The 21240-nt window shown below is 36.2% G+C and overlaps 1 protein-coding gene across 3 annotated transcripts in view; it reads left to right on the top strand.

Moving 5' to 3' along the window:
* Positions 1-4464: 4464 nt before the first annotated feature.
* Positions 4465-21240, top strand: part of znf618 (zinc finger protein 618) — a 42710-nt gene continuing 25934 nt past the window's right edge. For 2 of the 3 annotated variants that reach the window (XM_088355852.1, XM_088355850.1), the window contains exons 1-2: positions 4465-4873; positions 16890-17235. In XM_088355852.1, the coding sequence (XP_088211978.1) occupies positions 16914-17235 (322 nt within the window). In that variant the 5' untranslated portion in view covers positions 4465-4873; positions 16890-16913. The remainder of the gene's footprint in view (positions 4874-16889; positions 17236-21240) is intronic. The other variant, XM_088355851.1, reaches the window with a different exon arrangement.

Here is a 21240-nt window from a genome sequence, read left to right as displayed (position 1 = left end):
CCTGATTCTTAAAAGAAAGGGCATCAAAACCAACCTTGAACTGGGAAAAAAATAGTGGGGAAATTATTTATTGCATTGGAGACGCTGGCTTAGCTGCAGATTGACATTTTGGGACTCCATTTCGGGGACATTTGCTCCTGTAACAAGTGATGGCGGTTTTTGCACATTTTCTTATACAAGAGTAAATTTTCCATGAATTCCAGACTACAGATCAGAAGGCGTAAGTGCAAATTTAAGGAAGATACTTAACTTTGTTTTTGTACAGGCCGGATTTAAAGCCGCGGGCTTAAACAGCAATGAAAATTAACTCATTCACGTCCATTTCTTACATTTAAATAAAATCAGGAGCGAAATGATAAGTAATGAAAAGTAACAGAATGTGCCGCAATTGAGACACAGTGTCTGCAGCTGTCAAAAGTTTTAAACTAGCAGAAGTTAATCTTAATTAATTTTGTATTAACATATATTCAAGAGTACCTAAAATATTCATTGAGCCATCACTACCTGTTAGAAAAATTCCAAGTATTTATGTATACTGATTTTTTTATGTAATAGTAGCCATACTTGTTCTCTATATCACTGTGTCATGTGTGCAAGGGATGGGAGAGCTTAAGATCAGTCATTGCATGTCCACAGGCTGTTGTGATTGTGAGGGTTTCTGATTTTTTTGTTTTTGTCTGCACTCCTGCGTATATGATAATTCCACTTGAATTAATATTGATTGGTGCACTACTTGATTTAACGCGCGTCTGAAGGCGCAACCGACACCTTCGTGATCATCTGTCTTGCAAAAAGGGAAAAAAAACAACAAGCCGCATCATCTAAAATGTAGGGGGAAAAGTAGCAGCTTATAGTCCAGAATTAATGGTAATATAAAATGAAAATAAAAACATTTAAAACGCACAAATACTGACTGCAATGTGAGTTATAGATAGATAGATAGATAGATAGATAGATAGATAGATAGATAGATAGATAGATAGATAGATAGATAGATAGATAGATAGATAGATAGATAGATAGATAGATAGATAGATAGATAGATAGATAGATAGATAGATAGATAGATAGATAGATAGATAGATAGATAGATAGATAGATAGATAGATAGATAGATAGATAGATAGATAGATAGATAGATAGATAGATAGATAGATAGATAGATAGATAGATAGATAGATAGATAGATAGATAGAATGAATACTTTATTCTTACCCACAGGGAAATTCACATTTCCAGCAGCATCCCTGCGCTGAGAACAATACAATAATACAGCAAAAAGAATACAATATACAAACACCCAATGTGACGTGCTAATACGCACTGTAGCGTGCTATACTGTATAGAGTATCTAGATTCTAGATAGTGCTACACAGAATACACATTGCAATAAAATACGGTAATATGCAATGTAGGGGGTGTGGTTTAATGTGGGCCATTACTCTGCTGGGTGGAGTTAAAGAGCCTCATGGCTTGAGGAAGAAAAGATCTCTTCAGTCTGTCCGACAGCAGTCTGTCGCTGAAGCTGCTCTTCTGTCTGGATATAATGCTGTGTAGTGGATGTGATGAATTGTCCATGATTGCCCGCAGCTTTTTCAGTGCCCGTCTCTCAGCTACTGTTGTCAGGCTGTCCAGTTTTGTTTGTTTGTAAAAGTCAATTATGAATTACAATGGTAGTATATGGTGCAAAATGTGTAGGTTTCCCATGTTGCATTAACAACAAACTTTGCCCCTTATTTAGAAATGACGGCTTGGTGTTATTTAAACCTCAGCAAGTCTCAGTAAGTACCAGCCACCCGCAATGTGTATTTATTTTGTCCAATGATGGTGTAATAGTATGAATCGTGCAACGTCTTAAATAAATTAGATACAATTAGGATTAAAAGGATACATATCTTTCTTGTCATGAAAACAACAAAGTGGGCATCGTTTACAACAAGCTTAGACATGGCAATCCAGGATAAACATGTAGTAAAAGACTTTAAAAAAATAAAATGGGAAAGATAATGCTAGGATAGATAGGTAAATATTTACTTAATATTTATGTAAGTCTTTTTTTGTGGACTGGCCTATGAACAAAAGTGCAATGAAAAATAGTGCAATAACATTAGCAGCAACATATTTTCAAAATAAGTGGAGAGAAAAAAAATATAAATATACATTTTTCTGCACAATTGCATGATTTTTTTTACACACTCTCTTTCATCCATTTTTAGTTTTGAACAGTTGTTTTGTATTTCTAAAAAAACATTAAGTTTATACATGCCAAATCTTTTGACATTAAAACTTAGTTGTTATTGCACGGTCTTCATTAAGCGCAAAACACAATCCGTCTCCAAAAGCCATCCGTCCATTATCTGCATCGCTTATCCTCAGTAGGGTTGCAGGGGTACCGGAGCCCTTCCCAGCTGTCTTTGGGCAGTGGGCAGGGGACACCCTAAGCCGGTACCCAGCCAGTCGCAGGACACACAGAGACTGACAACTCACTCGCTCATTCACACCTAGGGACAATTTGGACCAGCCAATTAACCTCACATGCATGTTTTTGGAATGAGGGAGGACACTAGAGTGTCCGGGGGACACCCACGCAAGCATTGGGGAACATGAAAACTCTGCACAGGAAGACAGGTAACTGGATTTGATCCTATTAACCTAGAAGTGTGCCACGGAGGCGCTAACCACTTGGTCACTGTGGTTCTTCTAAAAAAAAAACTAAAACAAAAAGCAAACAAAATGAACAGAAAGTTACAAACTTTTACCAAAGCCGAAATTTAATGGAATCATTAAAGTAGTATTTCTGCACAATTATTAGTCTCGTAAAATTTTGAGTTGTTTGTATGTGATTTTTTTTTTCTGTTTATAATTGGTACTTCTTTAAGGGGAGAAAACCTTAGTCCAAAGCAATCTTAGTCTTATAAGAAAAAGGAAAACTTAGTCTAAAGGGTTTTTTACCTCACTGTGAATGTGTGAAGCTGGAGTGTCATGCCCAATTTCGTTGTCACAATATGTTAACCCATTTTGTAACAATGACAATAAAGGTATATTCTATTCTATTCTATTCTATTCTATTCTATTCTATTCTATTCTATTATATTCTATTCTATTCTATAACGGTAGCCTTGGTGAGTATGATTTGATTGTGAGCCTCCCAAAGATCCCCAACCCTACAGCTAAGGCACATTTTTTAATCAGTGTTTATTATAACCTTAACTAAAAGTAGTTAAACGCCCCTGTAATACGGGTTTTTTCTTGCAAAAAATTGTTGAAACAGGGAATGACAAATCTTTTTTTGCTAATTAAAATAACTTATTTTATGTAATAATTAATCATATGATCATATATTTACTACAATGAGTTTCCTGTCAAATGTTAATGGTTTATTCAAACTATCTTTTTATCACTTAATTTCTAACTCGCTTTTTAACGGGGGTAGTAACGTGGTGTTGGTAGTTATGAGCAGGGTTGGGTAGGGTTACTTTAACTGGATTACTTTCAATTACTTTTGGATTCCTCCAATACCAAATGTGCTAATAAAGGACAAAAAAACTAAATATGAATACAATTATGACTCACAACACGTGGTAAGCTATCTCTCCTGGCTTTGACCTCTTTGATCTCCGGCAAAACTATCATAAAATGCGACAGAAACAAAATGAAAATAAATCCAAACAGCTTGCCAACATCATTTTTGCCGTTCCATGTATTCCGTTACTCCCCAAGCCTGCACAAAATTTAGTAATTTTTTCATATTTAGTTTCTTTTGTCTTTTATTAGCATATTTGGTAATGGAGTAATCCCAAAGTAATTGAAAGTAATCCAGTTAAAGTAACCCTACCCAACACTGGTTATGAGTTGCTGTACTCTTATTAGTAAGCGCCTTACCACTTGGCTGAGACGTCCGTTTGACTATTGTTATATGTTTTGCTTCCCCCTACTGGTTATATTAAATTAATGCAACGATAGGACGGCAAGAAATGATAGAGGAGGGGTGTGACATTTTTAGTGCTCTCATTATTTTCCTTTGTTTTTATTTTCAACCCATCATCACAATGTATTGACGATTACTATTTCTACATTAAACGTCCTTTTTATTAAAAAAACATTGTTTCGTCTCGAATCAGTAAACAATCGCTACAATCTAACATTTAAGTATTCGTACAAGTAACGAAAATGAAAAGCATGTGTTGAGTTTGGTTTTCAAAGTAAAATGTTGTTTACCGAAAAAGACTCAGTCGGTCAACATTTGTTTTGTTTCTCCCTAAAACAGCTGTTAAACTGCAAGAAATTTGTTTTGCAGTAATAAAAATGGTATATATGTCATTAATTTGGTAGAAAATAATACACTGATGACATTAAATTTGAAATATTGTGTTATTTCCTGCACGATGCGATCTACTCACTGTGATTCATTTTTGGGGTAGGTCAACCTATTTCTAACCCCCCCTCCCCATCTTCCCAGGCTTTTTTTCCTCCCTCAACCATTTTTTCCCTTTTTCTAATGTAGGCTAGTGTAGGCCAGCGTTGCAATTTGGGAATTTCTGCCCCTTGTGCATGGCGGACGAAAAAAAAAATCATCTCCAGGAACAGCGACAAAAGCCTCCGATGCAAAAAGCTGACGATCCCATTTGTCGTCCTATTGACGACTACTTACGTTAAAACAATGTAACGTAGCGCGTCGGAGCGGCGTGGGGGGGAAAACACATACAGGAGGGAAAATTTTTAACATTTTTGAATTTCCTCATAACTAATTCACATTTTCCCTCCCCCCTCCACGGAGGAGGAAGCCGTTGTTGCAGTCACCCCTAGCCCGGGAAGGAAGGCTTTTTTCCCCCTCGCCGGGAGTGTTTTTGCATGATCGGCGGCGCTTTTGGAGGTAAGTGAAAACTGTTTTTGTTATTTTTTTGCAGAATTTTTTGGAAAATAATTTCGAAATTTCGACCAGTCAGCTGACGTCAAGTTTGTGGTTGTTCCACTTGACTAATGGACAGCGGTCGCTTTCCGAACGAGGTGCAGCCATCATCGAGGAGCGATTTTTGCTCGTGTGTTGCTAAATTTTATTTAGGAATTGGAACTTTGGTGGCATGTGGTGCTAGCTAGTCGGCACTCTGAGTGAGCTATGGCGGCCGAATGAAGGGCGACGAGGAAGGGGAGGCACAATCTAACCACACTTAAAAAAACCTCCTGCAGCCATGTTTTTTGGGAGAATTTTCCATTAAATTTGAGCAAGGCTCCGGAGTTGCCCGCCCCCCTCCTCTTTCTTTCCGGGACTCGAGCCCCATTTAACCGTATTTGGTCTTTCCAAAGACCGCTAAACACGCGTAAATGATGACGCTGTTGTCTCTCAGGTGTTCTGGCGTAAAAACAACCAAAAGTGTATTTACACCGCCACCATTTTGGACGTTTTTTGAATATCTTGAAATTATGACTCAACAGCGCCTCCCCAGGTAGACCTTTGAATGAATTAAATCCAGTCACCATAATTTGATTTTGCGATTTGTTGACTCGCATATTTTTTTCTTTGCAAAATACAAAATTTTCTTTTTTTTTTTAGGTCTGAAACGTAAATGAAAGTACTTTGTTTAACCTTATGCTTTTACTATGACCTTTACCAATTCTGCATTTATCACCAGGGTGCTAGTCAGCTTTTTTTCTTCCTCTCCCTTGCAAGAGCCTCTGGTCGTGAAAGGTTTTGCTTTAATCTTTTCAATTTATTGATTAAAAAGGGGAAAGGACAACAATTCAATTCAAATGATTTGGGTTGCTCCACAATTTGTCTTTCTTGTTGCCTCAGAATTTATAGTTCATCTGTCCACATTCAAGTGTAGTCTGTGTTTTTTATGACTGCTAATTACGCATCATTACTTTGTTCTCCTGGCGTAAAAACATCCCAAATTGTGTTAACGCTGCCACCATTTTTAACACAAGTTGGAGTTTTTTTTTTTTTTTTAATTATTTTTTTTAATACCCTAAATGTACGACTCATTGCTGTCTCCTCTAGGCTCCTATAGGCAGTTATTTGAAGATTTTAAACCAAGTAACCATAATTAAATATATTTTGCGATTTGTTGACTCTCAGAATTCTTTTGTTGTAAAATACAACTTTCTTTTTTATTTTCGTAGGTCTCAGATGATAATGAAAGTGCCCTACTTTTTAGCATAATGCATTCACAAGGACCTTTACAAAATAAATTTGCATCATCAGCAGGTTGCTAGTCAGCTTTTTTCACCCAACAGGAGCCTCTGCTCGTGAAAGTGTTTGCTCAAATTTAATCAATTCAATTACAAAGTAAAAAAAAAAGACAACTATTAATTATTATATATATGCATTTGGTTTATCTGACATTTTTTTCCCTTTCTTGTTGTTTTAGGATTTATAGTTCATTTGTAATGTTTTTCTCCTCTTCTTTTCTTCTGGGACTCGAGCCACATTCAAGCATATTTGCGTTTTTTAAGACACGCGTGAATGATGACGCCAACGTTTCTTTGGTATTGTAGCGTAAACACATTATATTTACACCACAACCATTTTGGACATTTTTTTAGTATCAATAACTTGAATTTACGACTCACTGGCGCCCCCCAACCCCGGCAGCCTTTAGAATGAATGAATTCAAGTCACCATAAATTGATTCCTTTGCGATTCGTTGACTCCCAGATTCTTATTCTTTGCAAAATACACATTTTTTTTCTTTCCTTTTTTCGGTCTCAAACCAAAAATGAGAGTGCTGTACTTTGTTTAACCTAATGCATTCTTAACGACCTTTACAAACTAAATCTGCATCCATCAGCAGGGTGCTAGTCAGCTTTTTTTCTCTTCCCCCTGCAGGAGCCTCTGGCCGTGAAAGGTTTTGCTCAAATCTTTTCAATTCAATTACAAGGGGGAACAAAAGACAGCTATTCAGATGCATCGGGTTTCTCCACAATTTCCATTTTTGTTGTTGTTGCTTCAGGATTTATACTTCGTTTGTAATTTTGTGAACCCCAAATTTGCTCTCAAAACTGAAATACTACAAATGAACAAAAATTTTTTTCAGGAAAAAAACGCACATCAGCCAAAAAAGAAATGCAGGAAAGGAAAAACAATCAGATGCAGTAATCCTGTGGTTTATTTTATTAATCCTGTGGCCACATTTCTGTTTAGCTCGGTTTTCTTATTTCTCTTTTTTTTTTTTTTTTTTTTTTTTGTTGAGTCTGGTTGCCATTTTGCTTGAGGTAATTTGAATGCTGACCTTCAAGTCAAGTCCTCATAATAAATTCAGTGCGCTGCTGCAAAATTATAAGAAATCTGGCAGGAAAAGCCTGCCTTTGTGTATTGAATTAAGAAAATCGATGTTGTTTTTGTATACAGTAGATCACGGCTTAAACGTTTGACATGACTGTAACAACCAAACAACATTAGAAGAAGGTCTTACTGGATAAAGTAAGAAAGTTACATTTTGAATCAAATTAAATATGTTTTCCTTCTTGAAAGGGAGCAAAATGTCATATGATCCAAACAAATTAAAATAAGCTTTTAAAGAGATTTGGCCTCTCGACATATTAAATGAGATTTCAATGTAAAATTTTGATTGCTTCCACATGCACACATCACATCCGGAAAAATGTAATTTAACGTCGCAGCCTGTTATTCTCCAACCCATACATATCTGTGCATGAACCCACACACATACTCAAAACACATTGTAAATATGTTCAAACCAGAAACAATTTCACATGTAACGGTTTGAAATGGCTCCTTTGATGTTAAATTTAAATTGCTAGCAAGTGTGCGTCCTGGGTTAGAGGCAGAGGAAACCGGGTTTCATGTTACACATTGTGAACCTGCGTGCCAACAAAATGTGTTTGAAAAATAATTAAAAAAGGAAATATCCGATTTATCAATACTAATGTAGGTTGCAACTATAATAAAAGACAACTAATACAAATGTAAAATACTAAAAAAAAGTATAACATTGTAGGTTAAAACAAAATTACCCCATGTGGTTTTTTTTTGTGAGGTAAAAAAAACGATTTACAATAAATGATAAAAAAAAATGTAAACAATACGCTACTGTTACCATTTACACATTTATCTTTAGTTACAGCCTTTAGAATTGTCTTTGTCATTGACAACATAGTGATTTTTGTTTACAATGAGATTAGACATTGCACTCCAGGGTAGACATAATAAATACTTAAGAGAAAAATAAAATGGGAACAATGTCAGGATAAATAGAAAATATTTACAATTAGTCAATAAATAAGTGATATGTTTATTCTGTTTTTAATATTGGATGACCTCAAAAGAGAATGCATAGATGCCAATTTGCTATTTTGACGAATTTTCCTCACTGTTGTTCGTTCGTTATTTTGACCGTTATGCACCACTAACATCATTGTCAATATTGGCCAAATATATTGGTGTTCCTTGATAGCTACATCCTTTGAGGCAGATCTGCCTTCTCTAACCTAGGATATTTAATAAAACAAGGGGCTCAAGGGAAACCTTTTAGAAATGATCTGTAATTCACTATTGTGATGGGTTTTTATAGAGTCCTCTCCTGTTCTCCTTGCAAGTCAAACATCGACAAACATTTGAGTGTATACGAAGGATCGACCAATGTTTTTTTTCAGGGCCGCTACTGATGATTGGTATTAAGAGGAGGTCAATAACCAATATTTGGAGCTTATAATAGTTTGCCTTAAGACATTTTTAATAATTTAAAAAGAAACATATTTGTTATAAATTCAAATAAAACTGCTCTGAAACCTTTTACAGTAATTAAATTTTTATCTCAACACAAACAACATGACTAATATTTCACTTTCACATGACTAATACGTATGGTATTTCTCTGTAGTCTCCCAAAGCCACACAACACAATAGGTTTGAAGTGTGTCTTACTTTGCAAACAGTGGATAGGGGAGTCATATTTTACATTCAATTCTACATTTGTTAACACAGGGAAATCCAATAAAGCAAAGGTTTCCTTCACAATGGTACCCTGATTACAGTGATCAGTGAATAGCTATGTACAATAAACATGCATTACAATAAGGTTACTATAGCACACTAAAATGCATTACAATAAGGCTACTATAGTACACTAAATAAAGCCTACTTGTGTACAACTAGTTGTGGTCGTAAATATTATAGCATTTGGCTCAGTTGGGTCCTCTCCAGTGTTGGTGACGTTCACATTAATATGTCTTAATAAACGTATAGACGACGATCACTGTTTTTTTTTTTAATTATGCCAATAAACATTTAATAATAATAATAATAATAATAATTTCCTTTGTATTGTCATTCTTTGTTACAATGTACACAGAACGAAATGTCGATACACCTGACCCGTTGTAGCGAGTCGATGCAGCCGCAGCCAGAGGGCGCCGCCATTATACCAATTAGGTATGTCTTCTTAGTAAACACATTGTACGGATTACGATCACGACACTTGTTCTTTTAGAAGTGCAGGTCTGAGATGCATAGGAAAAACCAAGTACACGTTCAAGTGAAGGGGGTTAAAATTCTGCCGGGGAGTCGGAATTAGGCATAAGACCGTTGTTGACGACTTCCGCGTGTGTGTTGCTGCACATTACCGACATTTCATCGCCATTTCGGTCATGGGTGGTCTCAAAGTGGGTTTGAGACAGAAAAAAATACGGTAATTGCGAATGTGAAAAATATTCATGCACATGAAAAATAATCGTGACAGTCCTAACTCTCGCTCCAGTGGGGGCAGCTTCCTGTTTCAGTGGCTCTGCCCCCAATCGCTTATCCAATTGGATGGCGTGGGGTTGGTAGCGTCAGAGGCGGTAGAGGGAGAGACAGGCTTTGTAGTTGCTCGGTGCTGTGCTTAATAATCGGTGCGTCGAATAAATAGATATGCTGATGCCAATAATCGGTCGACCTCTAGTGTGTAATAAACTCGTCAATAAGATTTTAATACCCATTTTTCCATCCATAGGCAAGATATATATTTTTCAAGTCTTGTGCGCTTGTTTAGGGTGGTGATGGCCCAGGGGAAGAAACAGTCTCTCAGTCTGTTGGTTCTTGTTTTAAGGGAACCTCTAGTACAGGAGTATTCTATGTGATGCTCCCTCTGAACAGCTGATGTCTTCGCAACCCTGTTCGGAAAATAGCAGGGGTATTGTGATTTTCTAGTGAACTGATTTTTTTTCCGAATAATCGATGCATCAGATTTTTAATTACCTCCTCTTTATTTTAAATATTGACGTTTTTGACAGATAAAAAAATTAGTGCAAAAAACAGTAGAATATTCTTTAATTTAAAAACAAAAACAAATCCGAGTGTCAATTAACTTGACAATAAGCACAAATACATACAAATACATTCTATACACCTCCTAATATGAAAGATCCTCTTTACGTACTCCCTTAACCAAAGATCACATCATATTTTAACTTCATCTTACATAATATAAAGGAAAGAACAATGCTTTACATTGTTGGTAGCCAATTTTCTTTTATCCACAAAAAATACATTAGAAATGCAAACATTTTGGCAAAAAAATTGTTTTGGGGGGACTCTTACATTTTTTTAAATATGATACACATTCCCAATCTAAAAATGATATATACTTGAAAATCTGCCCATTCTGTAGAATTAAACATGCAATTATTATTATTTTGATTTTTACTTTATTTTATTTTATTGACTTAGTTTCAGATTTTTTTTCTTTGCACTTCTTGAGCACATTCTGTTCCCTTAAAAATGGTAAATTTGTTATATGATGAAAGTTACACACTACTAAGTTGAAACTTTTCATGCCAATTTTTTGTGTGTGTTTAATTGCTGTTAAAAATGTCGAAAAAATTGTTAAAACGTCATATTGTCAGATATAACGAAATTGTAAAGAACAAAATTGTGAACATGCTTAATTGCTGTTAATATTGTCGAGAAAAATTGTTCAAACCTCACATTGTTTATTTGCTGTTAATATTTTCGAGAAAAATTGTTCAAACCACGGTAAACCATCCTCATCTTCCTCCTTATAACTGACTCCATCAAAGTCATCTTCCTCAGTATCGAAAAGAAACTTTGTCATATAGACGTCGTCCCACGCTCCCTTATTCCAAAACACGCTAACAACACGTTCGCAAAGTAAAGTTTACGTGCAATATCTCGGTTTCCTTCTTTATCGGATTGCTCGATTGCTTTTAGCTTGAAAGCTGCGTCATGTGCCTTACTTTTTGCAATTTGCATGATGAGGGTAAGTTTAGGCTAATTTAATTTGTGCACAAGCTAAAAAGTTGCAGTCTTCCTCGGCGCATATATTCCAGCGGTCTACATCTCGAGCGCCGCTGGCGGCCGTTAGAAAAATTACATAAATTGGCCGCACCACTGAATAAGCCGCAGGGTTGAACGTTTGGGAAAAAAGTAGCGGCTTATAGTCCGGAATTTATGGTAGCTATTAGCTTGAAAAAGCGCCTGCAAGACGGCATCAAGCCAAAGAAAAAAAAACGTCATTAATCTTTCATTGTGAATTGTGATCGATTGAAGTTTCAGCTCAAACACTTGAAAATAAATGTGCTACTTTTAAAAATATTTGTGCTTGAAAAAAATTGCTAAAGATCAATGGAAAAAACATACTTGTTTTGGTCATAGCGGAAATGTGTTAACATCTTTTAACCTTTTTCAAAATTTAGATCAATTTAATTGATTTTGTTTTTCTAATAATCCGGCAAAAAATCCCACCTTTTTGGAGAAATTCATCCTTTTAAAATCAAAAAGGGTGAACTTCGTGTATTGAATGGATCCAAGGAGAAAATGTTTTTAGGAGATTATTGTGAGATTTCCCAGGGTGAATCGGGCGTTTAAGATATTGCTTTTGAATTAAAATCAGTGTCGTTTGCGCGAGCGGGAGTACTGTATTTATTTGTGTGCAATGCAAATAAGATTTTATGTCATTATCACACTATTTTTATTCACGGTACCACAGGTGAATGTTAGAGCGAGGAGAAAACAAAGTCGTCCTGGAAGATTTTATCAAACACAAGAGGCACAAAGCAACTCATTGGCGTATCTGATGATGACTCGGACTTTGAGGGACATAGATAGATAGATAGATAGATAGATACTTTATTTTTTAGATGAAATGCATACAAATTTTATGTTGGTATTGTTTTCATAGTCCTTCTTACGACAACTGCTTTTGTTTACTTAACAAGTTACTATGTTTTTGTGTTTATTGGAGCTTGAAGTTGAAAACTATAGTGAAATAAAACTACTTCCAAGTAATACTACTTCCGGGTTTTCCATGTCACTTTCTGCTCTTTGATCTGGTTATAGTAGTTACACACAGGCTGACCCGACAAGTGCATGTTCTAAACTGTCTCCTTTCATCTTGAAGTATTAACAAGGTAATGTTGTAAGTTTCTAAAAGTGCTTATATGATATATAAACAACTATATCTTGCAATAGTTCAAATATAAAGTTAATGTACTTTATTTTCGTGAACTTTTTTGCACTTGGTCTCAATGTATTGTATTGTACTTGGCAGTTTTCACCATTCGGAGAAGGAAGTAAAGCTAGTTACATGTCCACTGTGTTCACGGTCCTTCTTCGATAAGACTACAGTTGACAATTAATGATTGGAATCATGGCCGCATGTATTCAACAACCTTTGTCACTGTCATTGCTTATTTTGAGCTGAGAAAAATTAAAAACAAAATTTTATACCGATTTATATAAAAAAAAAAAAAATGAAGGACACACTATACACTAATAAATATGGTATCTCCTCAACACCTTTTCAAGCCCTGACCCATTTTATTGCCTGGATAATATTTTGACCTTAAGTGCTTTTGATATACTTGCCACTTTCGGAACCTCATCTGAATAAAATCTGTTTATATCTAGAGGACATATGACTGAAATTTGCATCCTGTTTAAAAACGACTGTTCTACCTAGTCTCTGCTAGAGGTTTCAGTTATGGTCAATATCAACTGGCAACCAGTCTTTCTATTTTCTAAGGAAGAAAGATTTGCTTTCTTTGATTCTCTGCCAGTGCTTTTAAGCACTATTCCTGATGAGTGATGTGGGTTAAAATGAGCCTTTTAGAATCCATTTTGAGCATAGCAGGCATCCACTGTTCTCTTGTGTTCTCAGAGGCTGTGCTGAAAATGTCTGAAAATTGCTTAATTTATATTAGTCCCTGGGAAATTGCTTTTCAGGGGTTAGGGCCGTCGCATAAAATCGTGTGCTTTCCGCTCATATTTCTTCCTCTCCTTTTCCTTGTAAAAATGAACCTTATTGGTTTGATGAATAATGCATCAGGACTTTCATTTGCTGCAGCGATGAAAATTAGGCTTGTTTATGTGCTGTGGTTATGTACACAAAATTGTGTGGCCGTGCTGTTTTTTTACTTGACCATTTTTGAAACTAGAGCCTGTGCTGCTTTTCTGAAAAAAAAATTGAGCAAAGCAAATGCAATTTCTGCGCGTGGTAAAAAAAATGGGGGAGGGCTGGAGCTGCTGCAGGTTTAATGAATCCATAAATCACGACTGTGCCAGGTTTGCCGCGCCTGTGTATGTTTGCAGCGTAATTTTGATTTCCATCAAAAATTTAATCTGCCTGCCTACAAGGGTTTTAGCAAGCAGATCAGTTGCGGTCTTGAATTTCTAATTTTAGGGCCGGGATCTTTCTGGATTTATTTCCGCTTGATTCAAGTCTGCTTTCCAATATCTGCTATTATTAAAATTTAATTCACAACATTACCATATAGATTGAAAAATGTTTTTATGGGGAGGGGGGGTTGTCTGAATACCACTGGAATTTTACTCGACACCAGTTTGTTGCATAGTCTCCTGTGTGTGTGTATGTTAGAGAAGAAATGCTGTTGGGGATTTATGTGTTTCTTTGCGTTATTGCTTTTTGAAATGATGGTCAAGCTCAATATTAGATGACATTTATTACAAGCTGAGAGTAAAATGTGTCTTTCATTAAGGGGGGGGAAAAGATCTCCCTCCCCCTGTCTTGGCCCCGGATAATACAAACCAATGCAGTGATTGAAGTGACCCGTCCGTCCTCCATTTTTAACTCGCTCCTATTTTTACTCTCCCTCCTGAGAGTGCAAACATTTTCCTGATCCCTTAAGCAAATTTGTATTTCATATTTGGATTTTCCTTCACGGTGTGTTTGTCTTGCAAAGCACATGGACTTTTTTGGGGGGTAGAAACTGGAACATCAACCTCAGTTACTGCTTGTATAAATTTGATGTTCAAAGGGCTTAACGGATCATGCAAAGAAAATTGATACCCAACCTTGTGCTAAAGCTGTGAAAATGAAAGAGGAATGTCTTCTTCTTAAATTTCAAACAATTAAATATGGTGGACAAACATGATTAATGGGTAATGAAATGAAGACAAATACTTTTGGCTTGATCTTTTAGAATTGCAAGTATAGTTCCTTTAGGTAGAATTTAGTGATTGGGCAGAACACTGTTTGCCACTGGATGGATTTTTTTTCACTAGTAACCGGACAAGGCACAAATCCAATGCAAAGATATTTTAAGTTTTGAGTTTATAAAAATTTGAATAACCATATTTTAACTAAACTACCGTTTACAAATATTTCCTTTTTTTATTGAACAGTATTGCCATGAAACTAGTAATGTATGTATCACCTGCCAAATTTAACATAACCAGGAGTTTGTGCTGCCCAATTTAAGAAAAAAGCGAGTTCCGATTTTTCAGACAAATATTGCAATTTTGATGTGATTTTTCGATTTTAAAAGGAAAGTGCATTTTCTGTTCTAGCTTGTATTTTTGTGAGTGCTTAATCTTTGTTAAATGCTTGCAAAGATTGCCTCGCCATTGTTGGCTGGTGCCGTTAAAACCTGCCTCTGATTGGCCAGCACAAAAACCCCCCGGAATTTTGACAATTTTGGTCGGCCAAACACTCCATCACACAGATAACAAAAAGAGGAAAAAACGCATACATGGGCCTATAAATCCTTGAATAAACCGCAGTGTCTTGCGATTAAGCAATCGCACTACGTCACATTGCAATATCGATTTGATATCAGTTCATCATGCATTATTAGGAGTTGAAGCTACTCAAAGTAAGATTGTGCTGCAAAAAAACAAAAACATTAAAACCTCTTTTGAGACAAATAGGTTATAATTGTTAAAATAATATTTGATTCTGTAGACATTCACAGTGCATTCTTAAAAGACTTGATTCAGGTCCGAACTTTCCGCCCTCTCTCAATAGATGTGACTTCATTTGAACAATATGTATTTCAGAATGGACTCTGCAGTTTTACATTTTGGCAGAATTCATTAGAATTTTTTGTTCAGATAAGCAAATGCATTAAAGAAAAAAACATGTAATATATGATGCAGATACCGAGTCGCTGGTTTTAATTTTTAGCGATTTAAGTATTTGCATTATTATTTTAAAGATAGCTAAATTAACTACATCAGTGTTAGCCGCTAAATCCTCAACAGGGACGATCTAGTATGTACAGTATTGACTTTTTTTGTCAATTTGTATTGTTTTGTTTTTATCTGTAACCTTAACTATTGATTTGTCACATCAATATACATTAAACGAGAGAGAAACAAGCTTGAAAGGGAAAATCATTTGCTCTGAGAGATAACCCAATACATTTGTTAGAATGGGCCAGTATATATTTCCCAAATAAAGGAACAGGAAGTTATTTTTTGTGTTCATCTTTAACAATTTTGGCATTTAAACTTGCATCTTTTCACATTTGACATTCAAATGCCATCGTTTCCATTTTATGTGATGGTTGCACAAAAAGTCTGAGAGAAAGAGCTCTGGAGCAAAAACCCAGCATGATTTCTTTTCTTGTTGCAGATATTTTGTAATGAAAAGACATTACATTTTTATTACATCATTATTTTTAACCTAAACTGTTTATACAAGAGCAGTAAGGTGGCATTAAAGTAAATGTTAACAAACATGCTTGCATCGATATTTAGCAGTGTTTTGTTTTGAAAGTGTTTTGCTAATTTACTTAGCAATGGTCACAGTAGATGGAACTATTTAGGTTGTAGTTTTTACTGCTGCTGTAGACCGATTTGAGAAACCCAACCCTTATTTTTCTTTGGTTGCTCCGTAAGTACATTAAAAGGAATAGCATATAATTGGAATAGCTTTTGTATCTGGGTAAGATTAGCTAAATGGCCTGAGCCATCACTGTCCAGACATAATGACTATACATCTGGTGTTTAAAATTATGGCCGTATTGTTATATTGCTGTTGTGGCTGCATCCCTATTTATTTGTTCCAATTTTCTTTATATGTTCTAGGGATAGTGAAAAAAATGTTATTGTATTTTATAAATAATTGTTAGTGAAATCGGTCATTTCCCATGGTAATTTAATTTTCGACATGGGATAGGGCTCCAGCAACCTGTTAAAAGTTTATTTAAAGTTTGCCGTTTTTTTTTTTCCAAATTCTTACATACATCAAAAGCGTCACTGGGTGGAACAAAAACATAAACCAAGGCCAAACTATTCTATTTTGGATCAGCACTTTACCGCACAAAACCTGTCTAGTTTCTGACTGATTTTTTTTCCATCAAGATTCATGCATTATTCAATGAGAAATTACGAAAAGGACATTTTTTTCATTTTTCATCAACAAACAGCAGAGGCGGTAATCACATTTGGATATGAACAAAAACTCAACATGGTGTTTCAACTGTTTTTTTTCCCAATTAACTAAGTACCAAATGTATAAGTATTTTTAAAAATAATAATTAATCGTCAATTACTCTTACAAATATTAAATGTAAAGCAACAATAAATCCATAAAGATAAAGATTAATGTAGGAACAAATGCCTATATAAACTTTTATCTAAACAAAGAACTTTTGGAAGTCTGACTTTGTTCCTGTCTTTGATCATACAGAAGTTCAGGGTTGGAGAAGGCTGAATGATGAGTGTCCAAAAGTCACCCAATCCTGGCATGGACCTCGAGAGCGGTAGAAGCAACGGTCCACCTTCCACTTCTGCCGTGGTCAACCAGGACACAGTGGGCAAGGAGGGCAGCTTGCCCTCCGTCAGCATTAAGAAGGAACCAGGCACCACAGAGACGAGCAATGGTACCTATGGCGACCCCAACCCAGCAGAGATCTGCGTCGTCATCGGTGGAAACGAGAACAAAGCAGGCGGAGGCGGAACTCGCAGAGCCCAGACGGAGGGTATGTTGGCCCTTGGTACTCCTCCCCCAACCAGGAGCACAGACTCATGCATAGGTGTGTTCACCACATCCATACATACTGTATACATCAGGAGTCTCAAACTAAATTTACTTGAGGGGCTGCCGGAGCTAGGGTCTGTGTGAGGTTGGGTCAATTCAGGTTATCCACAAAAAAATTCTGATAAAAAATATACCTCTGTTCTCAACTTTGGCTTTTTTAAAATTCCCTACTTGAAATAAGACTTGTAAATAAAAGTATATTAATCATTTATATGAAAATATATCAATCAATCAGTAATGCCTTGTTTTAAAATTGCTAGGGTTGCTCTTAACTGGTCAGTGTGTATTATTCAGAGCTTCCTATTCGTAAACTATATCATTAAAAAATGATTTAAATAATTTGCAAAAATTTATACATTTCAAGATAAAATTGATTATTATTTTTTTAAATACTGATAGGTCGAGAGGGGGATGGCATACCCGTCTGCCATGTGGTAAATCCTTATAGGTAGAACTTCCTGAATGTGGAAGGATTTGTCCCCAAAACAAATATATTCACAATTTACCCCAACTCTAAAAATAATGTATTGATAAATGCACATGCAAGATTAAAAATCACCTATGTAGTGTTTTTGGCTCTGCACAATACATTTTTCACCAGATTTCCTGATTTAATGGTACTGGAGGATTTGGAAAATTGTCTTTGAAAGTCCTTAAAAAGTCCTCGAATTCGGCCATGAAATAGGTGTGCGAAACCTGAATATGCCCACGGGTCGCAAGTTTGAGACTCTTGGTATACATGTTCACAACACCCAGTCAAAAGCAATGTTATCCAAACTTGGACAGTGTGTTCCAGGTAGGGTTGTAATAGAGTTCATTTTGGTGTATTTTTTTGTCATTTCTGATACTAAGCATACTGTATTTTCACGACCATAGGGCGCACATAAGTCTTTGATTTTCTTCAAATTGTGCGCCACGCCCTTTCGTGCAGTTTGCCTAATGTGTGTTGTAAGGCGGATGTAATTGAGTAAAGCATAAGACTGTTAAAAGGTGAACCGGCCATTCAAAGTAAGGCTGCAGGCGGCAAGGGATGACGGATGACCGCTTGAGACCACAGTTTTACTAAGAGTGAAGGGCAGCGCTGGGCAGGTTACGCCACAATTTGTGAAAGGATTGTAGACTCGTGGGTAATAAGGATTACAAGTTGTGAGAACATGTGAGTACAAATTCTGTTTTGCAGTAGTTTTTTTTAAATGTTTTGTTCTATTTGTTTTTTACCACGGCTGTGCATATTGATGATTAAAAAAATGTCAGTGCTGTAATGCCTCTTTGTGTAATTAAATATGCACACAGTCGCTGATGAGGTCTGATCGCCTATTTGATGAACATATTCCACAGGACGACTGTTAGCCGCAGCTAACGCTCATTCATGCTACAAACAGACTGAGAGCCAAACTTTCCCACCAGTTACCTCTCTCCTCCCTGACATCACGTCTCCCTAAAAGGGTTCATACGCGGGAATCAACAAAAGTAACCGACATTGCAGTACTTTGATATCAATACTTAAATAAACCACAACCCAACTCCGTTTTGTTCCTGCTCTATTTTTAAATACACACCCTTATATGCTTGTCTCTGTTGTTGTGTTGTAAGGCGACCATAGCTGAAGGCACCCGCGCTGTATGTGTTAGGTACAGAAATAAAACCAGCTGCGGAGACTGCACTGTGTCTTTTAACACTCTGTCCTATAGTCGTGAAAATACGGTATATCTTCTTTTTTTCCGCATTGTCTGCCATTTTGGGCTTTTATTCTGTTAGTGCCACGCAAGCTATTTTTGTTTGAGTTTTCAATGTTTGCATAAATAAACTGGAAGAAATGTGACCATTAAAAATAGTCTAAAAATTCAAGTCAAGAGCGATGTTTACCAAACTTGGAACTGTGTGTTACAGTTAGGGTAATAATAAAAAGTAATAATAACTTTTATGTATTTTCTTTCAACACAAAAAAATATATACCGTATTTTCCGCACTATAGGGCGCACCTGGTTATAGGGCGCACCCCCAAAAAATAGTTTTTGGTCCTATATCTTCAATAGATAAGGCGCACCAGATTATAGGGGTTTTTGGGGTTTTTAAGGGTTATTGTTCTATCTTCGTTATTCATCATCCATTATCCGTTATCGGTCAGTTCATTATACGCTACAAAGCCTAGGAGCCGGGACACTTACTCTCAGCCAAAAGGCTAAGCTAAGGTCCTAGCCCTAAAGCCTTGTTGCGCACCAGATTATAAGGCGCTACAATGGTAACGTCGACAAAACAGTCAGATGATTCAGTCAAACTGATTACCCCCTTAACATTCCCAAAGCTTGCAAAGAAGCAAATACGTGTCATAGACACGTGCGGATGCGGTGTCCATACGATGTCACTTAAATGCATCATTTCAAATATCATTCGGAAGGTTAAAGTCTTGGGATTCAAGAAATGCCAACCATTCCTTAGTTTCTATTTTCTTTTTCGCTTGCAACTTTACTGTGCATATGACAATAAACACTTGGAATTGAGTTTAATTCACTCAACTCATCACAGCAACATCAAGATCGTTCTAAAACAAGATACTGGGAAAATATAAAGCCGCATAGCTCACCTAAGTCCTCACGTTCAATAATGATACGCAATCATGGTCTTCTTACAACCGTGAGTGTAGTAAATCCAGGAGAGTAAAATATTTACAAATACAGACTAATGAAACATGTTTCTTTATGGCGTAGTTTAGCAAGCTTGCTATTCAGTCATCTTTTTCGGCCAATTGCAGGGTTTGTTTCGGCGCTCTGGCCTATCCGAGGCTCCGAATAACTTAAGCCAATAGCGATCGCTTTAACGGATGATTGACACATCTTTTTCGGCCAATTGCAGGGTTTGTTCCGGCCCTCTATTCTATCCGAGGCTCCGAATAACTTCAGCCAATAGCGATCGATTTAACGGATGATTGACACATCTTTTTCGGTCAATTGCAGGGTTTGTTTTGGCCCTCTAGCCAATCCAGGGCTCCGAATAACTTCAGTCAATAGCGATCGATTTAACTGATGATTGACACGTCTTTTTCGGCCAATTGCAGGGTTTGTTTCGAATAACTTTAGCGAATAGCGATTGATTCAAATGACGATTGACACACTGGTTAGCCAATGAAACGCCGGTATATAAATCCCGGCATACACTGCGGACTACTCCACGTTCGGGGGAAAATCGAGTCGGCGGCTGTTGCGTAAGTTGCGAGACCTTGCGATTTAATATTGAGCCATATATAAGGCGCACTGTATTATAAGGCGCATGGTCAGCTTTTGAAAAAAAATAAAACTTTTAGGTGCGCCTTATAGTGCGGAAAATACGGTATATACAATTTTTTTTTACATCGTTTGCCATTTTGGGCTTTTGATCTTTTAGTGCCACCCAAAAATTTCTTTTGAGTTTTCAAAAATAAAGAAAAATAAACTAGTCGCCTAGTTATTTTTGCTTTTGTTTGAAAACATTGCTTTGGGAAAATGCAAATTACAAACAACACAAACAAAATAAATTTAGAGCAATGCAAACTTAAAAAAAACAATTGTTAATTGTGACAGACAGATGCACCAATATAGCACTAATAAGTGCAGTTTTCTTCTAATATTCACAAATGAAAAAAGGTTGAAAAGAAGCACGAGTCAGATTTTCAATTTTTTTTCTAAATTCGCTTGTTTGAAATGACTGAAATGAATTGCGTTTAGTGTCACACACCAGTACAAATAAATGTGGATGTAAACCTGGTTAAGTACACATCCTACTCTCTTGACTTGCTGAAGAGAAAATGTTCAAGTCTCCTCCCAGAAACGTCCCCAATTTGCCAAAACAAAGGAAAAAATACAAAAAGTTGGAGTATTTCACTAATTGCCCAACTTTCATTAATGAAATTCATTAAATGCATATGTTAACCAAAGAAATTTTGTGAATTGTTTAAGTGCAATAATCACAAGTGCAAAAAGATGTAATATTTCAAATCTATTCAGATACAATCATAATATGTGTT

This window comes from Urocampus carinirostris, chromosome 16, assembly GCF_059441175.1.
Source record: "Urocampus carinirostris isolate Australia breed hairy pipefish chromosome 16, RoL_Ucar_1.0, whole genome shotgun sequence".
Classification (NCBI taxonomy): Eukaryota; Metazoa; Chordata; class Actinopteri; order Syngnathiformes; family Syngnathidae; genus Urocampus; species Urocampus carinirostris.
This window is presented reverse-complemented; position numbering and strand designations above follow the sequence as displayed.